The sequence below is a fragment of the Microtus oregoni genome, unplaced genomic scaffold (genome assembly GCF_018167655.1).
Source record: "Microtus oregoni isolate MIOR12 unplaced genomic scaffold, Mior012 000000F_ref0000247, whole genome shotgun sequence".
NCBI lineage: Eukaryota > Metazoa > Chordata > Mammalia > Rodentia > Cricetidae > Microtus > Microtus oregoni.
Window position 1 is genome coordinate 71,680,057 of NW_024543059.1, and position 21,279 is coordinate 71,701,335.

The window sequence follows — 21,279 nt, forward strand, 5'->3', positions numbered from 1 at the left end:
AGGCTCATAGAGTGGCATTAGAGGAGGTGTAGCCTTGTTGAAGGAAGTGTGTTACAGGGGGTGAGCATTGAGGTTTCAGAAGCTCAGGGCAGGCCCCGTGTCACTCTCTCTTCATGCTGTCTGCAGATCCAGAAATAGAACTATCAGCTACCTCTCCAGTACTTTGTCTGTTACATGTGGCCATGTTCCCTGCATGGTGATAATGGACTAAACCTCTGAACTGAAAGCCAGCCCCAAGTAGATATTTTTCTTTGTTTTGTGGTTATGGTGAATAGAAACCCTAACTAAGGCATCCCTCTTCTAACAAGTCTCTTTTTATAATTCATATTCTTTCCTCATGAAACATTCCCGGGAAAAATAGACTTCAGTGTGGTTTTCCTGATAATTTTGAAGTTAAATTATGAAAATACTAAAGAATTGGACTTAATCTAACTTATCTGGTGTTAGAAATACAGATTAAACCTAGTAACAATACATAGGGAAGGCAGTATAGAATATACAAAAGTAAAAGTTTTTAAAGAGTAAATGTACTAGATAATGAACATTAATAGCACTGTGTATATTTGCTATTCAAAATATTTTACTGATAAGGATTTATGATTCATTATGTGGTAAATAAGAGCGTAGGTCCTGAACTGTCAGGATCATAATCCTGGCCTCATTATAGTTAACTCTGAGTGAAGCTAACTATTTTCCATTACACTCCTTCCTAGCACAGTAAAATAGCAGAGCCAGCTTTGTGAGCTGTTGTGGAAGGACAGTGAGGTAGACAGTACAACATGCTCAGCAGAGGATAACCATTCCTCTCTGTGGCTGTATGGTGCATCCACTAGTGGTGTCTGTAATATATTTCATTATGATGACTTTTACAATACCCCATCTAGATCAGTGGTTCTCAACGTTCCCAACGCTGCAACCTTTTAATACTGTTCTTCATGTTGTAGAGACCCCCAGCCATAAAATTATTTTCATTGCTTCTAATTAACTGCTATTTTGCTACTATGATGAATCTGAATTGTAATATAAATATTTTTGGAGATAAAGGGGTGGGGACCCACAGGCTGAGAAGCACTGATCTAAAGTCTTATATCTATTTACACCTCCCCATGTATTTACTCATCTTTGTTATTCCCTGTTTCTGGCTTCTTAGTATTCAGAACTCAGTTTGGTTACTTGATCTTTGAAAACGTCTCCAACTACCTAATCTAAAATACTACATCAATCAGTTTAATTGCTTTTTTCAAAAAAAAAAAAAATCACTACACTCTGAGAAAGTTAGCACTCCCCATTTGGAATGACCAGAATACCAATTAATCTAATTATGTCTAATTACAAGGTAGAAGCTAAGAAAGAATTATTTTATTGGCCTTAAAAAGTTAATTAAAATACCTTTCTGTTGTTAACTTGATTTTCTAAAATGAAAAATGAGCAACTGTTTTCCAAAGTTAACTCTTTAGTTCCTAGATCTTTGATCTTGGAAAATATTGTAGTCCTTAAACAAAGGAAAATACCACAGGTGAACAATAATAATTTTGCATGATATAAGTAGATTCAAATGAAATGAAAATTCATGTGTTCAGTTAATGCTGCATAAGTACTCTGCAATCAAAATGTTTTATTCATCTCAGATAAATAATGGCAGAAATAAGTTATAATTTTCCATTAGTCACTTTAAGCTCTTCTATAAACAAGGTGAAGCTTTGACTTGGCAGTGATGTGACTGTGCTGTGTTGAGCGTTTCTCCCTCCCACTCAGTATGCCTAAACATTCTTCTTAAAAGGCAGCCTACAGTTGCTCTGGAAGGTGAGGGTGTGTGCTGCTTTTAGTCTGCATCTGCAGTACTGGACCATTAAGGGTCTTGATCTGTCTTCATTTCTTTCTTCCAAAATAATCCGATTTTTGCCACAAATTGATTGCTCAACCTCCTGTGTCATTTTTTATAAAATCCAAAGGTTGCTAATGTCCCAAGGTGGAGAAATGACTCTTTTTGAGGGGTGACCCTGCAAGGTCACGTTATTAAATGGAGTGATTTATGAGACCCCTAATGCCTTATTCCAGACTGACTTTTTCAACATAAACTGAGACTTTATACTGCTAAGCCTGTTGGATGGCTTTTATGTTGAAGGAAAACTGAAATCAAATATATTTTATGACCGATTCTGAAGAATTAAATTTCTCCCTAATATGTAATTTCTAGAGGAATTCCCTAATTTCCCTGAGAAACATGTCATTTTCTTGCGCTCTCCCACATAAGAAAAGGTAATGATGGCACTGAGATCTAACAGTCTGTCATCCATTTAAGAAATAACATGTCATTTTGGGGATAAGATTGACACTGATGTTAGAGAGCTTCACTGAGTCCCACTTCCAGCCTGTGACTTTAAGAAAGTGTTAATTGTGCTGTAGAATGTGCATTGTCCTTTTTTGTAAAATATTGAAAATGTCATCTACACCAACAACTGAGGGAGTTTTGAGGTGATGGTATATTAAATGTTCAAGTACTCCCTAGATTGCAGAGTCCTGGCAGCAGAAAGCGTTATCAATCATTTTAGAAGTTTAGGAGATGTGTGCATTTTTGTTTTTGCTATATCTTCTTTAAATACATGTTAGACAACATAGTTAACAAAATACATTTCATAAGCTCTCCTGGGATATCCTATAATAAGTAAACAAGGTATAAGTTCATTAAGGCAGAAACCATGTTTGTATCTCCAGCATTTTTGAAACGGTTTTGTGCAGGCTATGCTGGTTGCCTGACTGTGTGTTGAACAGTCTTTATGAAAGTGTCTCAGTCATTTAGAAAGTATAACGTGGCCTCTTTTGATATTATGAATTTCCATGGATTTCTCCTGTCTTTTGTGGTAATAACTGTCAAATGTTCTAACAGTGTATGCGGTACAGTTACACTCGTGAAGATACCATGACTCTGTAATGATTTCATAGATTGGATCACAGGGTGTGTGAACAGGCATAGAGGTATGAGACAATTATAGGTACCCACTACTGGAAGAATATGCTCACTGGGTCTGTGTGGCCAGGAGGATTAGTGATGCTAGCCTGAAAATGACTTCTTAACCTTGGTTTATTTTGCTGTTTCAACAAACACAATCAGAACATTGATACCTAACTTGCTTCATGCATAGAACCTGTGAAATTTAGCACACTGAATTGAAATGCAGTTTAAAGCACAATTGAAAAATCATTTATTTAAACAAATTATTATCAAATATAAAAGAATTGATGTGACTGGTGAAGTTTGATGGAGCTAGTACATGCGGATGCATCAGAAGTGTGGCTGGTTATTGAGGACCCCGTCAGTAAAGGCTTTGTTTCCCTACCAAAAAGTAAGGAATCTTATTACTTGGTTTGTTTGTTTTTTTTCTTAAGACAGAGAGGAGCCTTGGAGGTATTTAAACAAAGGAGAGAGGTATCTGGGTAGCTTTGAAGAGACTTAATTAAGCACGTCCAGGTGGAGCTCACTGTGATTTACTACTCTGCACAGCCAGAATGTCACACCTCAGGGAGCAACTGCGAAAGAAGGAAAGGCCCCTAGGGAGTCCAGGAGATTCATGATCTGCAGCTCCAAGGTTCAAAGTGACCCAATGGGTTCCCTAGATCGAATCTGTTTTCTTAATTATATCACTTAATGGCAATGAGTGTCATTTGAGGATGAATGTTCCAGAAAGTTTTATGAATAATCTCATACATTAACTATAATAAAAATGATTCAGGCTATCATTATCAAAGAAAATCTTTAGTGCGTAATTCAGAGAATAATGGTACTCCCTATTCAAATAGAAATCGGCATTAAGAAGGTCTAAGCACATTATATATTAAAGTAAGGCCATGTTTTGTTTAGGATGCCAAGGTCAAAATCACCAGCAGTGTCCTTCCTCACCCACCCCTGCTTACAATTTCAGATCTGCCTGATCTGCCCCCACCCCTTCACACATAGAGCCCTGGTTTTCAAGCACAAATGAGCTCACTGTGGTTTTCCACTAAACAAGCTCCCTCAATTCATTCAGTCATAAATTTCTGTTCTAGGTCTCTATGAAGGCTTTTGAAGGATCAGGGATTATTTCATCTTCAATATATACATTCTTGCTAGATACCCTAGTAGGACCTTAAGGGCAGACATTATGACTTACATATTTTGAGAAGATCTGGCCTCAGCATAAGAGCAAATACTGGGCGTGCAATAAGTTGTTGCTCCATGCAAGGTGATCATAGCTACCCTAGGAAGAAACCTGAGCTTCACTCGCTATTGCCCTATTCTGCATGTTAAAAGACTTTCTTTTTTATTCCTAGTCTGAAGATACTTTATTTTTTCCTTTTTTATCATTTTTTTAATATTTTTATTTTAAAAATTTACTTTTCACTTTACATACCAAACCTAGTTCCCCCCTTCCTCCCCTTCTACTTCCCCCCACCCCCACTTCACAACCCCCATCCACTCCTCAGAGAGGGTAAGGCCTCCCTTCAAGTCTGGCATACCAATTTGAAGCAGGGCGAAGCCCCCCTCCCCCATATCAAGGCTAAGGCTAAGCAATGTATCCCACCATAGGGAATGGGCTCCAAAAAGCCAGTTCATGCACTTGGGATAGGTCCTGGTTCCGCTGCCCTACAGATCAAGCCACATACTGTTACCCTCATTCAGAGGGTCCCATGCAGGTTCCCCAGCTGTCAGTCCATAGTCCGTGAGCTCCTACTAGCTCGGGTCAGCTGTCTGTGGTTTCCCCATCATGATCTTGATCTCCCTTATTCATATGATTCCTCCTCCCTCTCTTCAGCTGAACTCCAGGAGCTCAGCCCATGCTTTGGCTGTGGGTCACTGCATCTGCTTCCATCAGTTACTGGATGTAGGTTCTATGATGACAATCAGGGTGGTCACTAGGTAAAGACTTTCTTAACGCTACCTATAACCAAAGGTGCTCTGTCCTTCAGTAGTTTGACTGGCTTTCTAGAAGGGTGGTAAGCACCCATGTGATCTCTGTTGAGTAAATTTTCTTTTTCTTTCTTGATTCTATAGTTTCTCAAGTAGAAGTGCTTTAGTTTTCAGTCTTTTTCTTCATATTAGTTATATTTTTTTAATTCATACAATGTGACCATGCTGTAACTTAAAGAAATGCTTTGAGAACAAAACAACAAAGGATCTCTATTGAAGAACTTCAGTATATGTTTAGCCTGAGGGTTTTCTTAACATTCTTATATAAGCAAGTTATAACATGCAGGGTACATTGTTGCTTTCCACCAAGAAACAAAACATTGAGAACTGCCAGAACCCCAAAAAGTGTTTCAGGCCCAGTTAAGTCTTTTGTTTCTTTTCTTGCTTTGGTTTTTTAACAAGTCTTCTCCTGGCCTAAAAACCTTGTCTTCCTCACTTTGCAACAGGCAGAAAGCAGTCGCGTGGTTTAGGTAATCAAATGCATCCTAATGTGAGTTAGACAAAGATTGCACTGCAGAAGAATCATGACATCATATATATTCAAATGTTCTCTGCTTGGATTTCTTTTTCCACTGCACTTTCATTTTTAGTTAAGATAAAAGTAGATTGCAATTTTATATTGTAAATTGTTTTAGATACAAGGACACTGAATACAAATACAAAGTAGGGTTTCATTTTTTAATTAGTACATACTCAAAAACACTATTTTTTACCTTGTTGAATACACTTGAGATCCTGTTTATGTTTCCAGGAACTTCATAATATTTATAAATCTGGAATGGGAAGAGAGAATGTCCTATTGGAGGCAGTTTCTCAAGTATCTAGGCATCTGGCTGCTGTACTTTAGCTTAACTGTGGATGTTGTGTGAATCTAGCAGTCCCTCCACGTAAACACAAATCTGAGAAGCTCCCTGTCTTTACCTTTTGTTTCAGCGTAGATATATTTACTTGCAAAGACAGTCGTAGGAAGGCAAGTCTTTATCAGAGCTTGCTTTTGAAACAAACGTGAGGGAGTTAGACTGTTCTGAGTTTTTGATAGAAGCTCTTTTGCAGCTAGACACTCCATTTAATAATGTTCTTCTTTTCTACAAAATAATAGAATTCCTTTGTACTTTGTCTTATGTAACTCCACAGATAGGGGAAAGACATAAGTGTGTGCTTGCTCTTTGCCTCATTGTGGCCACTTAGCAGCAGTATTTGGGACTCTAGCCCTTAGACAGACCCTCAAAGTACATATTCTTGTGTATTGTGTTCTGACTTTGCTATTCTTCTCCTTTATTCTTATTTCAGTTGTGTGTGTATGTGTGTGTGTGTGTGTGTGTATGTGTGTGTGTGTTTCATGGAGTACACATGGAGAGATCAGAGAACAGCATGTAGAACTTAGTTGCCTCTTTTCACCATGTGGGTCACAAGATAAACTCAGGCTTGGAGGCAAGCATCTTTACCCACCAAGCCATCTTACCTACCTTCATCTCCCATATTTTTTGTTGTTGTTGTTTTGTTTTTTGAGACAGGATTTTGCTGTAGCTTTGGAGCCTGTCCTGGAACTAGCTCTTGTAGTCCAGGCTGGTCTCGAACTCACAGAGATCCGCCTGCCTCTGCCTCCCGAGTGCTGGGATTAAAGGCGTGTGCCACCACCGCCTGGCCATCTCCTATATACTTAGTCTGTTGTTCCAAATTAAGCCTTCATGCCACAGAAAGCATAAGACAAACTGGGATGGTGAGATGGAGCAAGCAGGAGTGCGCTGCCTCACATGTTGTGAGCTGTTAATGGGAGAAGCTATATGGTGGACGGTGTAGAGTCTGCCATGATGTTGATGCTCTTTGTAGCAGGTGTAACTAGTGGGCAGTCATAAGTCATTGGGGTTATTGCTCCAGACGGTATGTGGTAGTCTCCTGGTAAGTTCTAAAACAGAAAAGCTGTTATAAAAGTCTGGGCCTGGGCCAGCAAATGGTTCATCCAGGAAAGCTGCTTGTTGCCAAGCCTGATGACCTGAGTTCTAGCTCTAACACCCACATGGTAAATAAAGTGAGAGAACTGACTCCCGAGCAAGTTGTCTTCTGACCTCTACACACATTCCATAGCGTAAGCATGCAGACACATACGGTAAACCAATCAATGAATGAATCAGTTTTGTTGCTGTAGAAGCCCACCCAACCCTAATGTCTGGAGCATCATGCCTCACCACGTAAATCTGTAGTGTACTGTGGACTGTAAAAACTGCTAGTGTTGTCGAGGTTGGACCTTGAGCCTCTCATTTTCTTCATAAGTAACCCACCTGTCTTAGGTATTTTGTTGCAATAATGAAACTAATGCAAAAGTGTTCACTGATAAATTGTTTCAGTTGTGCTTTGTGCTTGCAAGTTGTCCTGATAAAAGCTCTGGTGGTTTTCATGAAAAGGAAAACTACAGGGACTCATTTATTCTGTGTGGAAATGGTTATAATTACATTATTGGAGGGAATGAGTATTCTTTTAGAATACAAAGCCACATTAAACTCTCTTTACAAATGAGATAACTAGGTTGATTTTCAAACTCTTAATGTTTGAAACTCAGGTTAGGCATGATAAATGATTGAGAATGTGTAAAAATTCAGCCATGTAATAGCAATTATATTATTGAATGCTGAATTGAACACAGGTTATTGAAACCATGATTTATACATAATCACTGTAATACTGTGTGCCATTAAAGTATATGCTTATAGACAAATGCACTGACATAAAATGATGTCTGTAATATAACATTTTGAATATGGGTAGAAAGTTAAGGATTAGAGATATAGTATATGCATGTCAATGTTACTTTTGAAATTGGATATTATAATTTTCTTTTTTCTAATAAAATATTCCTAGTTTTTTAATTTAGTATTACAAGGAGGAAGGAAAATGGGAAAAAGAAAAAAGAGAAAAATATTTTTAATCTTAAATTGGAGCAAGAAAATCTATCTTTGCATATTTTTTATCAAACTGAAGGAATGTGTTTTATACCTAAGACAGACAATGATGTCATTCATCTTCCTAAGAATGTTTTGGGAATGCTACAAGTGGGCTTTTGAAAGGCAAGTTACAATGATCTCATGCTGCTGCCCAGAGCATTTCAGACTTGGAAATGCCCACCTTCAGTCCCTAATTGCATTAAATCTCTATGTCTGACTCATGAGGAAAGGAAGCTTTGATGTGGGAAAAAGAAAGTCATTTTTCCCTCCGAATACAGCAACCCTGATACCGTTCCGACCGTGTGACACCTGTGCTCCCTGGTTCTCAGGGTCCCACGAAAAGAAATGGAGTTAGAGGATATACAGAAATAACTAAACTGTTCTTATAACTCTGTAAGGAAATGGAAGCAGTGCTGAAGTTGGCAATCTTTTACAGTATATCTCTGGGAGCAATGGAGGACTAGAATATTTTTTTTCTTCATGTATTCAGATTGATTTAACCTTTATGGTTCTGGATTTTATTTTTCAGATATTACTTGTACTCTTTAGGGAAAACTGTCTTCATTGAAAGAAAAGTTGCATAGTGAATGTGTTAGTTACTTTCCTGTTGCAATGATAAAATTCCAGGACTAAAAGCAAGTTATAGAAGAAACAGTTTATTTTTGCTTTTGGCTCCAGAGGGCAAGGCCCTCATGGTTGGGAAAGCAGGCAGCAGGAACAGGGAACAGATTGCTCACATTTTCATCAGCATATATGAAGCGGAGATGATGGCATTCGTGGAGTAAAGCTGTAAACCCTAAAATGTCTCCCCTACCTCCCAGTGATGTACTTTAGCAAGCTCTCCGAACCCCAGAAGTTCTGTAACTTCTCCAAACAGCTCCACCAACTGGGGTCAGACATTCAAGTACATATTAATTAAAATAATATAATCAAAATGTAGTTGTTTGCTTTATTCTTTGGGCTCATTACTCTTTGGGGGTCCTACCACCCAGCTCCCAAATAAATACACACAGAGACTTATTATTACTTATAAATGCCCAACCTTAGCTTGGCTTATTGCTAGCCAGCTTTTCTTAAATTTAATTATTCCGTCTACCTTTTGCCTCTGGGCTTACTTCTGTATATCTTACTTTAACTCTTACTCTGCAGCTGGCTGTATGACTGGGTGGCTAGCCCCTGGAGTCGTCCTCCTTCTCTCGTTCCTTGATTCTTTTTTCTTTTTTTCTCTATTTATCCTCTTTGCCTGCCAGCCCCACCTGTCCTTTCTCCTGCCTTTGCTACTGGCCATTCAGTTCTTTACTAGACCAATCAGGTGTTCTAGACAGGCAAAGTAACACAGCTTCACAGAGTTAAACAAATGCAACTTAAGAGAATGCAACACATCTTTGCATCATTAAATGTTCCACAGCCTAAATAGATATGGCACATTATAAATATTCTACAACATCAAAATTAGAGCTAGTCTCTGGGTTCTACTTTTCTACTCACAGTAATTACATGGAATCTGTACTTCATTTTTTGATGGGTGTATATGTATATATGTGGACATATGCACATAGAACACCCTTCTCTATATTAATCTCTATTCTGACTAATTGGTCCCTCATAATGCTGTTTTCTTCATCTCTTATCTTCCACAGGCAAAATGTCCACTGACCGAGCTTTAAGGAAGCAGCAGCAGTTAAACAACCTTGTTTACATGGTGCTAAATCAAGCCAAACCTGGTGACAGAATTGTGGATTTCTGCAGTGGTGGGGTATCATGTCTCCTTTAGCCTTTAGCCTTTCCAAGATCATGAGACCTTGCTGCATTGCATTCAAGGTCATGATTTTATCTGGCAAGATCACTGTCTAACAATGAACAAAAGCCATGGGAACCACAGTTTTTTCTCTTGTTTTACTTCGCAGGGCCATGTTGGGATTGTTCTCGCACATGTGCTGCCGGCCTGCCAGGTGAGGGCGGAGAAGAGACCATGTGGAGCAGTTCAGCTAGTCACAGTTCAGACCGCGCCCGGCCTCAGCTCCGGCCTCAGCTCCCCTCTTTGCACTGCTAGTTATCTGCCATCAAAAGGTGGCACATACTTTGCTTGGAAGTAAACTCCTAAGATCAGAATCTTAATGGGAACAAAAGGAAAATATGACCACAGAGAGTTAGCAATATTTTAAAGTATGTGTGTTTAGTAAAACAGATACTTTTCCATTGAATAAAACAAATACAATAAAACTAACTTAATTTTCAACACCAATCTGGTAAAAGAAAATGTCATTTTTAAAAACAGATAGTCAGCTGGAGCAGAGTGTGCACTCCGTACTCACTGTGACCACAATGAGAAGAAAATTTAGAGCTGGTAGAAAAATGACTGGCGTGGTGTCTGTTGTTTTCTTAGAGCAATGGTTCTCAACCTGTGGGTCACAACCCCTTTGACAATCCTCTGTCTCCAAAAGTATTCCTGTTATAACAATAGCAAAATTATAGTTATGAAGTAGCAACAAAATAATCTTATGGGGGGCTGGAGAGATGGCTCAGAGGTTAAGAGCATTGCCTGCTCTTCCAAAGGTCCTGAGTTCAATTCCCGGCAACCACATGGTGGCTCACAACCATCTGTAATGAGGTCTGGTGCCCTCTTCTGACCTACAGATATACACACAGACAGAATATTGTATACATAATAAATAAATAAATATTTTAAAAAATAATCTTATGGTTGGGGGGTCACACAACATGAGGAATTGTATTAAAGGGTTGCAGAATTAGGAAGGTTGAGAACCACTGTCTTAGAGAATAAAGAGCAAAATAAATAAAAGTTTGAGGAGAAGAGGCAGTCCCTGTTGTAGTAGGGAGGAAAAGCTCACAAAGCAGGGTCCTGAGATGCAGGATGGAGGTGGGGCATCTTTCCCCTTCCTAATAATTCTCCTGGAAACTTAGGTAGATTGACCTGAAAATCTGCTTCCCCTGGGTAAAACCAGAAGGTTTTTAATATCAACTGTACAGCAAGTGTTTTATGTAAAGTGATATAGTGTTTTTCTATAAAGCATGTATAAGAAAAATATAATAATAACAATATTTTAATTTTACCTCTGATTACCGGTGGAGGCTCCTACCTTCGGCCTCACCGCACCAATCCAAGCTATTGACTGCAATTTTTGGAACCTTGCTTTATCCTAAGTACAGGATACGGCCTCCCGTTATTTCTTCCACCTTGTCTCCAGCCTTTCCACCCTTCCCCCTCTCCCACTCTCTTTGTTACCATACACTGTGCCAAACTGCTTTCTTGGCTCTTCAAATACTGACATACCATACTCCCCAGGCCACGCTGTTCTTTAGCTAATTTCTGTTCATCTCAGTCCTCCATTAATACCCGCCTTAGTCATCATCTGAGCTCCCATTACACTTCAGTCTGAATACGTAAAGCACTGCTATTTCTTTCTTTCACTTTTATCATTACATTGTTCATTTCTGTGTCGGGTGTGTCATACAGGATAGGGGATAGTAAATACATTCTGCATTATCAGTAAGATGTGAAATATAGTGATAATGCTCAGCACTAATGTCTGAATTGTGTTACTGAGTATACTTTTTCTGCATAAAATCTAGGTTATATTAATAGAAAACAAGGAATTATCATTGATCCGTGCTAAGAAGAGAAGTGACGAACTAGGCTTAAGCAATATATGGTTCATTCAAGCAAATATGGAGTATTTTACAGGAATGTTTAACATCGGGGTAAGTAGTCCATAATTTCAATTTCTCTTATGAGCTAAATAATAATTTTATTCTTTAGACTAACTAAAGAAAATAATTTTGTATTCTTTCCTAAGCAAACACATGTATAGCTTTTTATAATCTACCTATAGAGTAACAAGACTCCACTCACAGACCTTTCCCATTATCTGTATTAGTCGTTAAAATCAAAACCAATATCAATAAAATGATAGCTTATAATAAAATGCTTGTTTTGAAGGGAAAATACAAATAATTCACGACTAACAATGCATCTGTTTATTTATTCATTTAGTTTTTGACTTTATTGTTGTGCAAAGGTAATAGGCATTCAGTGAGCATCAAGTCTGAAACTTGATTCTGGGCTAACAATACCAAGACCTGCTCCTTGGAGAAGACAGATTCTCCCTCCCTTAGCAGCCATGATTCCCTGTAGCTCTTCATCTAGTAGGGACATGTGAGGTTCTCCCCGTCCATGTCTGTGCTCATTCAATAGATCTTGCTTAGGAGACCACAGAGTTAAGATTTCGTGGGTGCAGCATGGGTATCATTAGAGCGCACTACCTCACAGCAGCCTGTCTACTCCTATGGCTCTTAAAGTATTTCCACCCGTCTTCCGCAATGTTCCCAGAGCCTCAGATAGTGCTGTAGATACATCAGCTGGGTTTGGACACTCAGTTGTTCTTGACTATTTGACTAAAGGTTACTGCCTGTAACTCCAAGATCTGACACCCTCACACAGACATACATGCAAGCAAAATACCAATGCACATAAAATAAAAATAAATTAAAAAACAAAAAATTTTTTGAAGTATCTAGACTGCAGAAGCATGATTAGATTCTGCCTCAGTTTTGAGTTAGACTACATCATAGGTGCTAGTGGTATTAGTGGTGTATCTGATTGTCTCTGCATTAGCAGCATTTGTAATCACTGACCCTCCCTACCTTGTGTAATTAAAACCTACAGAATATCATTAATCTAGTTTATCATTCTGTCTTTAATTACATTATTACATTCCATTATCAACAAATGGCTACCTAGAAACATGGTGTGCTACCAAAAAAAAAAAAAACAAAAACAAAAAAAAAATAACCAAACAGTTTTTTCCCAGTATTTTCTATTTATCTTTTTTTCATTTTGGATTTTTGAGGTATCATTATTGGCTCATAAATTTGATATTTGAAATACTTTGTCCAATGTTTTTTTTTTTTTTTTTGATTTTTTGAGACAGGGTTTCTCCGTAGTTTTTGGTTCCTGTCCTGGAACTAGCTCTTGTAGACCAGGCTGGCCTCCAACTCACAGAGATCTGCCTGCCTCTGCCTCCCGAGTACTGGGATTAAAGGCGTGCGCCACCACCGCCCGGCCATTGCTTTTTTTTTTTTTTAAATCAATGCTCCCCGTTATTTTTTCATGAATGCTTTTTCATGTTGCCCAGTAATACCCTTTGGCTTGCTGTTGAATCCTTTGACAAACCTTTAGTAGTATTTAGGTGCATGTTGCTTTCTGCTCTAAGATGTTCCGGCTCATCTTGTTTATCTCTTGCTCCGTGTGTCTGTTTCTCCTGAGTTGAGCTCAGATTCCTTTTAAGTACTCAGAATTCAGCTCAGAAGCCCAGTGCTAACGTCTGGTTCTGCTCTCTAGGTGGCGCTGCATGCTTGTGGAGTGGCGACAGACATGGTGATTGAGCACTGTATCCAGACACGGGCTTCTTTCATCACCTGCCCTTGCTGTTATGGCTTCATTCAGAACACGTCCAAGTTTAATTTCCCAAAAAGGTGAAGTTTAACCTTTTACCTACGGCACCGATGTGGGAGTGAGTTGTTTAGTAAAGATGCAGCAAAATCGGGTAGTGGTGATCACGCCTTTAATTCCAGCACTCAGGAGGCAGAAGCAGGACGATCTCTATGAGTTTGAGGCCAACCTGAACTATAAAGCGAGTTCCAGGACAACCAAGGCTACACAGAGAAATCCTGTTTTGAAAAGACAAAATAAAATAAAATAAATAAATAAGGTTGCAGTGAGATTTGAATTTGAGATTGTTTACCTTTTCCGTAGTGTGGCAGGTGTTGTTTGTGATCAGGATTAGGATGACTGGCTCTCCTCTGTCTGTCCCTGCCTTTTTTTCCAGATCAAGTTAGAAGCAAGTCTGTTTAGGAGCCAGTCCAGTAGAAGTCTACTGGCTTCCGCACTTCCCTGTGTTCTTTTAAGTGAAATCAGAACCACCCTTTGTAAGAGACAGTGGAGTATAATGGCCAAGTGTTTAGAGTCTAGAAACATACTGACCTGGTACAGTATGCTTATCACTCTATAAGGTATTTAACTTCAGAGAAGTTACTTTGCAATTTCCCTGTGTTTTCTCATAGACAAAGTGAGGTTGTAATAGGACCTACTGCAAGGGCTTTGGTGAGCCCTTAATAACAGTACTTAGAAGTGGCCAAGAGGCCAAGTGCATGCCTATAATCCTGACACTTTGGAGACTGAAGTAGGAGGATTGCCTCAGGTTCAAAACCAGCCTAGGCACAGATTAAGACTCTCTCTCTATAAATCAAACAATGGAAAGAATAGGAGGGCATAGGGTAAGTCCTCCATAAATGTGAACTGGTGCTGATACTTACATAACATCCATAGTGCCTCCAGGATGGCTCAGAGGATGAAAGCACCTGCCAACCAAATCAGACAACCTGAGCTTGATCCCCCCCAGACCCTCTGACCTCCACACATGCCATGACATTCGTACCCACCCACCTACACGCACGTGCACAAAAAGTAAATAAACAAAAATATAGGGTTTTATTCCAAAGTAATAATAAATAGTATTCATTGGTATTAATTAGACTTAATAGCCATCTTTATGATTCTTCTTATCTCACATAGAAGAGGCAGAAATTTTAATTCTCACCACTTATATTGGAAGACAACCGTTTGTGGCATTTTACTCTCTGGTTCATAGTTATTGATACTCAGAAGCTAAATATATTAGTGTGGTAACTTCTGCCCTATGTCCAAAAAAAAAAAAAAAAAAAAAAAACGCAAAAACTTCTCAGGACACAAAATCAGCCACACATTGCTTCTAAAAACCTCAGAAATTTTCATTAGAATTTACTTAGACTTTAACAGTATGAAACAAATCTTTTTTTTTCTTATTTTGCTCTTGCCACAATTCACAAATAAACTAAAGGAAGCACTGAATGATAGAGGATATTTATGTATGTAATTTATTTACATGCCTATAATTTGAGGCCTATTGAACAGTTAAAACCTGATCAAATGTGTGATTTTTACAGTGCATGTAAAAAATAAGTAAGTCTAAGAGGTATGTAAGAATATTAATCTGACCTGGTCAGATTTATATCCTAGTTTTACTGATTTAAAAATCTCAATTTCGTGTCACCCTTTTTACAGCCTTGTGGATTTACTGTCATTTTGCTCTGTGTCCTTGGAGCTATTTAGAACATTCATTTCTTTGTGGATGAGAGCTAATCCACAAAAGGTAGAGGTATAAACTTACAGTCTGTTGTTTCTAAATTATGTAAAAGCACAAATTATTTTTAATTGATACTAATGAAGTTAATATATTACAGGCCTAATCTTAATGAGTTATTTGACCTTTAAAGTGGTAACTAACTCCTTTTTGTTTCCTATTCCAGTGAAAAATTCAAGAAAACTTTATCATACAAGGTAACCTCATTAAAAACATCTAGATATCCTGTGAATATACTTTGTTTGTGCAATTAGGGTTTTGTTGTTTTATCTGAGACAGGCTCTCATCCTGTGTCCTGGAACTCATTATTTGCCCAACCTGGCCTTAAATTCATGGCTGCCCTCTTGCCTCCATCTCCTGAGTGCTGGGATTATATACATGAACCAGTGTATACAACTTTTCATCCTTCATATTTTTCCATCCCAAATTTTGGCTTATATAATCAGATATATTGAATTACTTTAAACTATCTAGTATGGCTTGGGGAACAGAGAAAATGTAGAGCTCAGTAAAAATCAATAAAAACGGTTTCAGATCCATATTAATTCTCTGAGTAGAGAATTACTTTTGGAAAGAATCTGAGATTCCCCTGCCCTTACATACAAGTTAACAAGTTAGCTGGCGTGGTAAATGCTGACAGAGTTAAGAGATTCCTGTCAGGGACAAAAGGCAGCTGTTGCTTGTAACAGTAGCAGCAGCCAGAGTCCCATCATCCTCATGCTGACTTCCCAGGAAGTGGACCACTCTTGCTTTTAGGGGGAAACTATTTTCAAGGCTGTTCCCTCTAATGGCATGCTGGAAAGATAATCCGGAATGGAGGGAAACTTTTCGATAAAATGTCAGATATTGTTGGCTCTGCTCGCCACATCCAAATCCCACATATTCCCCATTGCCCCTGCCATTTATATTATTTTTTTGTTCTTAGGTTCTTGCTAACAGAAACCCAAGAAATGTGTGGAGACGTCTCTCAAAAGTCGTGATTGTTTTGAGTCACTAATCTAAGTAGAGCAGTTTCCATCTTTCTGAATATCACCATTAATGACTGTTCAGTAGCATGACATATATAGTCTAAGAAGTAATATTTGAGCTAACTGGAATAAACCTACATTCTTTTCATGCTCCTTTTAGGAACACATGATTCTGTGCAGATTTGCAGATCAGACAGCTGTCCAGCTTCCACCCCAGAGAAGACTCATAGGTATGTGTTCTCACCAAACAGCTGCTGGGGGAGTGTGCCCAGCATGCCTGGTCTATTTGGGGAAAATACTGTCCACTTGACATTCAGAAAGCTTGTTCTTCCAGGAATTATAATGCGCACTAACAAGACTTGATAACAGCGTGACACATCTTGGCTGGTATCCATCTTTTACCCCATTTCTGTGATGTACACTGAATAGATTTCACAGGAAATCTTTCTTACTGTTATGAACTTCAGAATCTACCCAAAGTCACAAAGAAAATGATGAAACTGTAAATGTCCACTCTATATGCCAAAGCTGATTCAGTAAGAATGTATAAAGAAAGAAACTGTCTTTCTTAAAGAAAAGTTTTCTTACACATATATATTCAGCATTTGCAGCATTGAACATTACTCAGGTTAAAGGACCACAGAACCATTCCAAGTAATAGTGTTTAGAAGAATTATAGCAACTGTTATCACACACTGATCACTGGAAATAAGTGAGAGAGACAATGATTTACATTTTACTGAAGACAGGAATCAGACTCTTCATCTGACAGATGCTAGAATCGCACCACGACCTCAGATTGTCTTCTAGACACAGAGCTCTTGTTCACCTCTGCAATACTGCTTCCTTAAAACAGGAATTAAGATAGACTGCTGGGGATTAAATCACATCTCAATTTTTTTTTTCTTAGAAATCCCACATTGGCCACTATCATACGCTCTAAAATTCCAACATAACCTACATTTTCCATGTGTACATGAATAGATTGTTGTTTCTTTGAGCCCAACTGAAGTAGTTAGTTTATACTCAGGAAGATATTATATAGTAAATAATCACTTTTAAATTCTAAAGTCGGTGCTCGCACTAGGAAAGGCGCCGAAACCTGCAGCTAAGTGACCTCCCTTCCTGTTCTCACTGTGCCCAGAACTTCCGACTCTTGCCGAAAGCCTTTCATTTTCTTCCCTCTTTTCCTGTTCTTCCTTCTGATTTCCCATTTCTGATTTTTAAATTGGTATAATGTATACTTATTATAACTACACCAGATGTGTTTCTTAGTTTTGCAGTCTTAGTCTTTACAATTAATGAAAATTGATTTGGTCCACAGTTCTAGAGATCAGGGGGTTAAATCTGATGGATGTCTTCTTGCAGAATCATAACATTTGTAGAAGGTATCAAATGCCAAAGGAGAAAAACAGACCAGCAGAGAGTGAGTGAGCACAAGGGAGAGCACCAGCAATGGAAGGGAAGGCTTCCCTGAGACAGGGCCACACTTCCTTTGGAAGGAACTCACACTCACAATAACGAGCCCACCCTGCAGTAACAGCCTACATCCGCTCATAGGAATGGCCAGTTGTGGCTCCATGGGACTCACATCCTAGCACAGTTGCAGTGAGGATTAAGTTTCCAGAGTGTGCTTTTGGGGAAACATATTCAAACCATAGAGATGAATATGTCCTGATTGGTGTAGTGGACAGATGTGGCCATGGTCAATGTGAGTTTTAAGTGTCAAGAAAGAGCAATGCTAGGATTGGAGCAGAAGCATATCTGGCAAGATTACTGAAGGAAAGGGGCAGGTAGGGGTTCAGACCAAGTCAGTCTGTCACAGATCTTGCCACTTCCCCTTAATGAACATTTTTGGAAACTTGCCAACCGCCAAAAGATAGGTTGCCAACAACTGAATTTCAGTTGTATTGACACTTAACATGGGAAAATATGAGATTCTTCTACAAGATGAAAAAGGGAAAATTAACTGTACTGGGATTGAAGCCAAGAGTCAGTGAGCTGCCTTGTAAAGCCAGGGTGGGTCCTGAAGGAATGCAGAGCATCCCGTTCTGATGGGGGATGTTTCATTTTAACTGAGAAGTCGATGAGGAAGCATTCGCACACATCTTTAAGGAAGAAAGTATTTTAAGAGAAGAAAGAACCCAGCCATCTCTCTGTTGGGGAGGAGGAATGGAACTCTAGATCCCTCTTTGTATGGGTTTCTCGCCCACTTAATCTTCACACTCTGACTCCTTTTAAGGACGTGTGTAGTACCAGCCTCGTGACTCTGAGACTCTCCTTCATCCTTCCTTGCTGATTTCATCTTTTGTTTTGTCTGTGAAAGTATCACTTTTCCACGAGCGGTTTTCTGTTTCAGTGATGTGTGCTCACTGCTGATGTGACATCAGTGACTCCAGCTAAGCTACCGTATTGTGAAAGCATGTCTGAGCACTACTGTAATTACTGGAAGAGATGGAAGGACTGAGACTCCGCAGTCAGTAACCTCTTTCAAGAAAATGAGAACTTTGGATGCTGAATGTAGAACAGTTCGGATTAGAAAAGCAAGTAGTGGCTTTAATACAGAAAGCCTCAAGTCATTTTTTTTTCTAACCTATTTTTGGAATTTAAAATGTACTCCAAAGGAAAACAGATAAGCTGCTTGCTTGCCAGTGAGGTTTCCTCTTTTGTTTCTCAAACATTGCAAAGGAAATAGAAAACCAGTACCTTAATGAGGTGAGGTCTGAAAATGAGGGTAATTACACTCAGCACTGATTTCTGCCTGAAATAACTAGCACACGGTTAAAAATTTTCTCAGACACTTCTTATTTCTTCATAGCCCCATAAAACTCCCAGTAGAAACATGACATGTGTTTCAAATGGGCCTTTGTATATATATTATTCTGCATTTATAGCATTTATATACATTCTGCATTTTGATCCTATAAAATGGATTTTGACCAAAGTATAAAGTAGAATGGATAGTTGCAATTTGAGATATACTTATCAATACATTTTTAAAAGTTGGCCTTCTGGCCAGCAATCATGGCGCACACCTTTAATCCCAGCACTTGGGAGATAGAGGCAGGTGAATCTCTGAGTTCTACAGAGCAAGTACTGAGAGTCAGAACTGTTACACATAGAAACCCTATCTTGAAAAAACAAAATAATAATAATAATAGAAAAAAGGAAATTATTCATCAAGCTTCATCTGTGAAGTGTGTCTTCACACTGGTCAGAAACTAAGTCTAAAGTAAATTGTACTTAGGGAACACAGCCTTTTCCATAGTACTGATGGATGTAGTCACTAAAGTAAAGTGTCTCAAGATGCATTTTTTTGTTTGTTTGTTTCAGGGAAGCAGTGCATGTGCCTGGTGGATATGGACCGTGCAACCGCAGCAGAAGAACACAGCTACTCTGTTCAAGTGGTATCTATGGAGCCAGAGAGCTGCTCTCCCAAAAATAACATGATCGTGGGTGTCCCCATTTAGAATGAGGCACTCACTCTTGATGTTTTGCTGCTGGCTTCTTGATGAAAGCCCAGGGCACGCAGGGAGTTCTTGGTGTCTTACCTGAAACAGCATTGGCCATCTTGAGCCTGTCCAAACTTGCAGGGAATCTTGGAAGAAGGACACTTACTGTGTGTGCAGGAGGGTGACGGGCTGCCTGGAGGGAAAGCCCTGAAGCCTCAGCTGCCAAAAGAATCACTCTCACTGGCCAAGTTTCCATCAGCAGAACCATTTCCTTACACGTTTACTTGATTGTGTCAGTGGGATATTCAAACTAAGTTATGTCCTTGAAGCCTTCATTTTATAATCTTCAGATATTCACACATGGCAATCAAAACTAAACTGAAAGGTGGTTGTGGTTTTTATAGTTTTAAAAAACAGTGTAACCTTTTTATAGTTTTTTAAAATCTAGAATGGTTAATATGGTGTGGTGTGACATCTTTAATCTGAGGTTGGTTGAATTTGTATATCATGGAGTATACTTTTAAATGTATGTCCCATAAATTATCAAATGAGATTATTACTGGTTCAGACACTTCATGTGAAAATTATAAGTCAGTTGCACTAAACTATATATTATAATGAGTAAAATTTAGATTTTTTTTTGGTTTGTTTTTTTTTGGTTTTTTTTTTTGTTGTTGTTGTTTTTGGGTTTTTTTTTTTGGTTTTGGTTTTTGGGGGGTTTGGGTTTTTTTTTTTTTTTTTTTTTTGAGACAGGGTTTTTCTCTGTATGTAGTTTTGGAGCCTGTCCTGGAACTAGCTCTTGTAGACCTGGCTGGCCTCGAACTCACAGAGATCTTCCTGCCTCTGCTTCCCAAGTGCTGGGATTAAAGGCATGCACCACTGCCACCCAGATAGATATAAATTTTAACTAAATAGTAAATCTACTCATTATTTAATTCAAGCATATAATTAACAAATGCTGAAATCTATAGTTTTCAAGACATTGCCCTAGGTTTTTCTGAAAATACAAGAATGAATTATATGAGGTACCTTGCTTTGCCTACCAAAGGAGATCTTCTAGATCTAGAAGACAAAAACCGAAAAATAATTAGTTAAGTTCTAAATATCATATCATAATGTGTGGCCTTATATTTGGGTGTGAGGTGTGCAGACTCTGAAAACTCATTTAACGGTACTGTCTGCCTGCATTCTTTTTGTAGCAGCCAGCGTTTGTAATGACAGACACAGGCAGCCGCTCCTGTGCCGCCATTAACCAGCCAAGAGTGTTAGAGTTGACTATTTATTTTATATTGATGTTTTTATATCTGAAGAAGAAGAAGAATAAGACCTTAAGGACTTTATTTGGATACCACTGTGCTTTAAATACAGGAATAATTTTTATAAGACAGTATGGATGGGGAAGAAGCTTTGCAGTTTCATGAGGTATAATTTAAGATGAGAAATTAACAATCAGGCCTAGATATTTTATATATTGGTACCTGTAACTACAACTTATTACACTTCTTTTTTAAATTGAGATATAATTTACATATTATAAAATACATAGTTTTTTATCATTATTTTAATTGAAAGAAATTTTCATGCTTATATTCTGATTACGGTTCCCTCCCTTGACTTCTCCGATATCCTTCCCACCCCATCCACCCAACTCCACCCCTTTCCCTCTCTCTTTAGAAAGCAAAAAGCTAAAAAATTAGAATATAAAAGAGAGAGAAAATGTATCACAAAATTAGAATTAAAAAGAAACAGAGAGAGGAAATGTGACACAAAAAT

General features: G+C 38.5%; 1 protein-coding gene and 1 long non-coding RNA gene across 3 annotated transcripts in view; one reads left to right on the forward strand and one right to left on the reverse strand.

The window, feature by feature from the left end:
- Positions 1-20,125, forward strand: part of Gstcd (glutathione S-transferase C-terminal domain containing) — an 87,290-nt gene extending 67,165 nt beyond the window's left edge. For both annotated transcript variants that reach the window (XM_041655152.1, XM_041655147.1), the window contains 7 exons: positions 9,525-9,640; positions 9,792-9,836; positions 11,479-11,607; positions 13,247-13,380; positions 15,253-15,283; positions 16,215-16,284; positions 19,388-20,125. In XM_041655152.1, coding sequence (XP_041511086.1) covers positions 9,525-9,640; positions 9,792-9,836; positions 11,479-11,607; positions 13,247-13,380; positions 15,253-15,283; positions 16,215-16,284; positions 19,388-19,524 — 662 coding nt within the window. In that variant the 3' untranslated portion in view covers positions 19,525-20,125. The remainder of the gene's footprint in view (positions 1-9,524; positions 9,641-9,791; positions 9,837-11,478; positions 11,608-13,246; positions 13,381-15,252; positions 15,284-16,214; positions 16,285-19,387) is intronic.
- The window catches only part of LOC121450352, a 56,551-nt gene that overhangs the window by 9,481 nt on the left and 25,791 nt on the right, over positions 1-21,279 (reverse strand). The gene's annotated exons all lie outside the window — the stretch shown is intronic.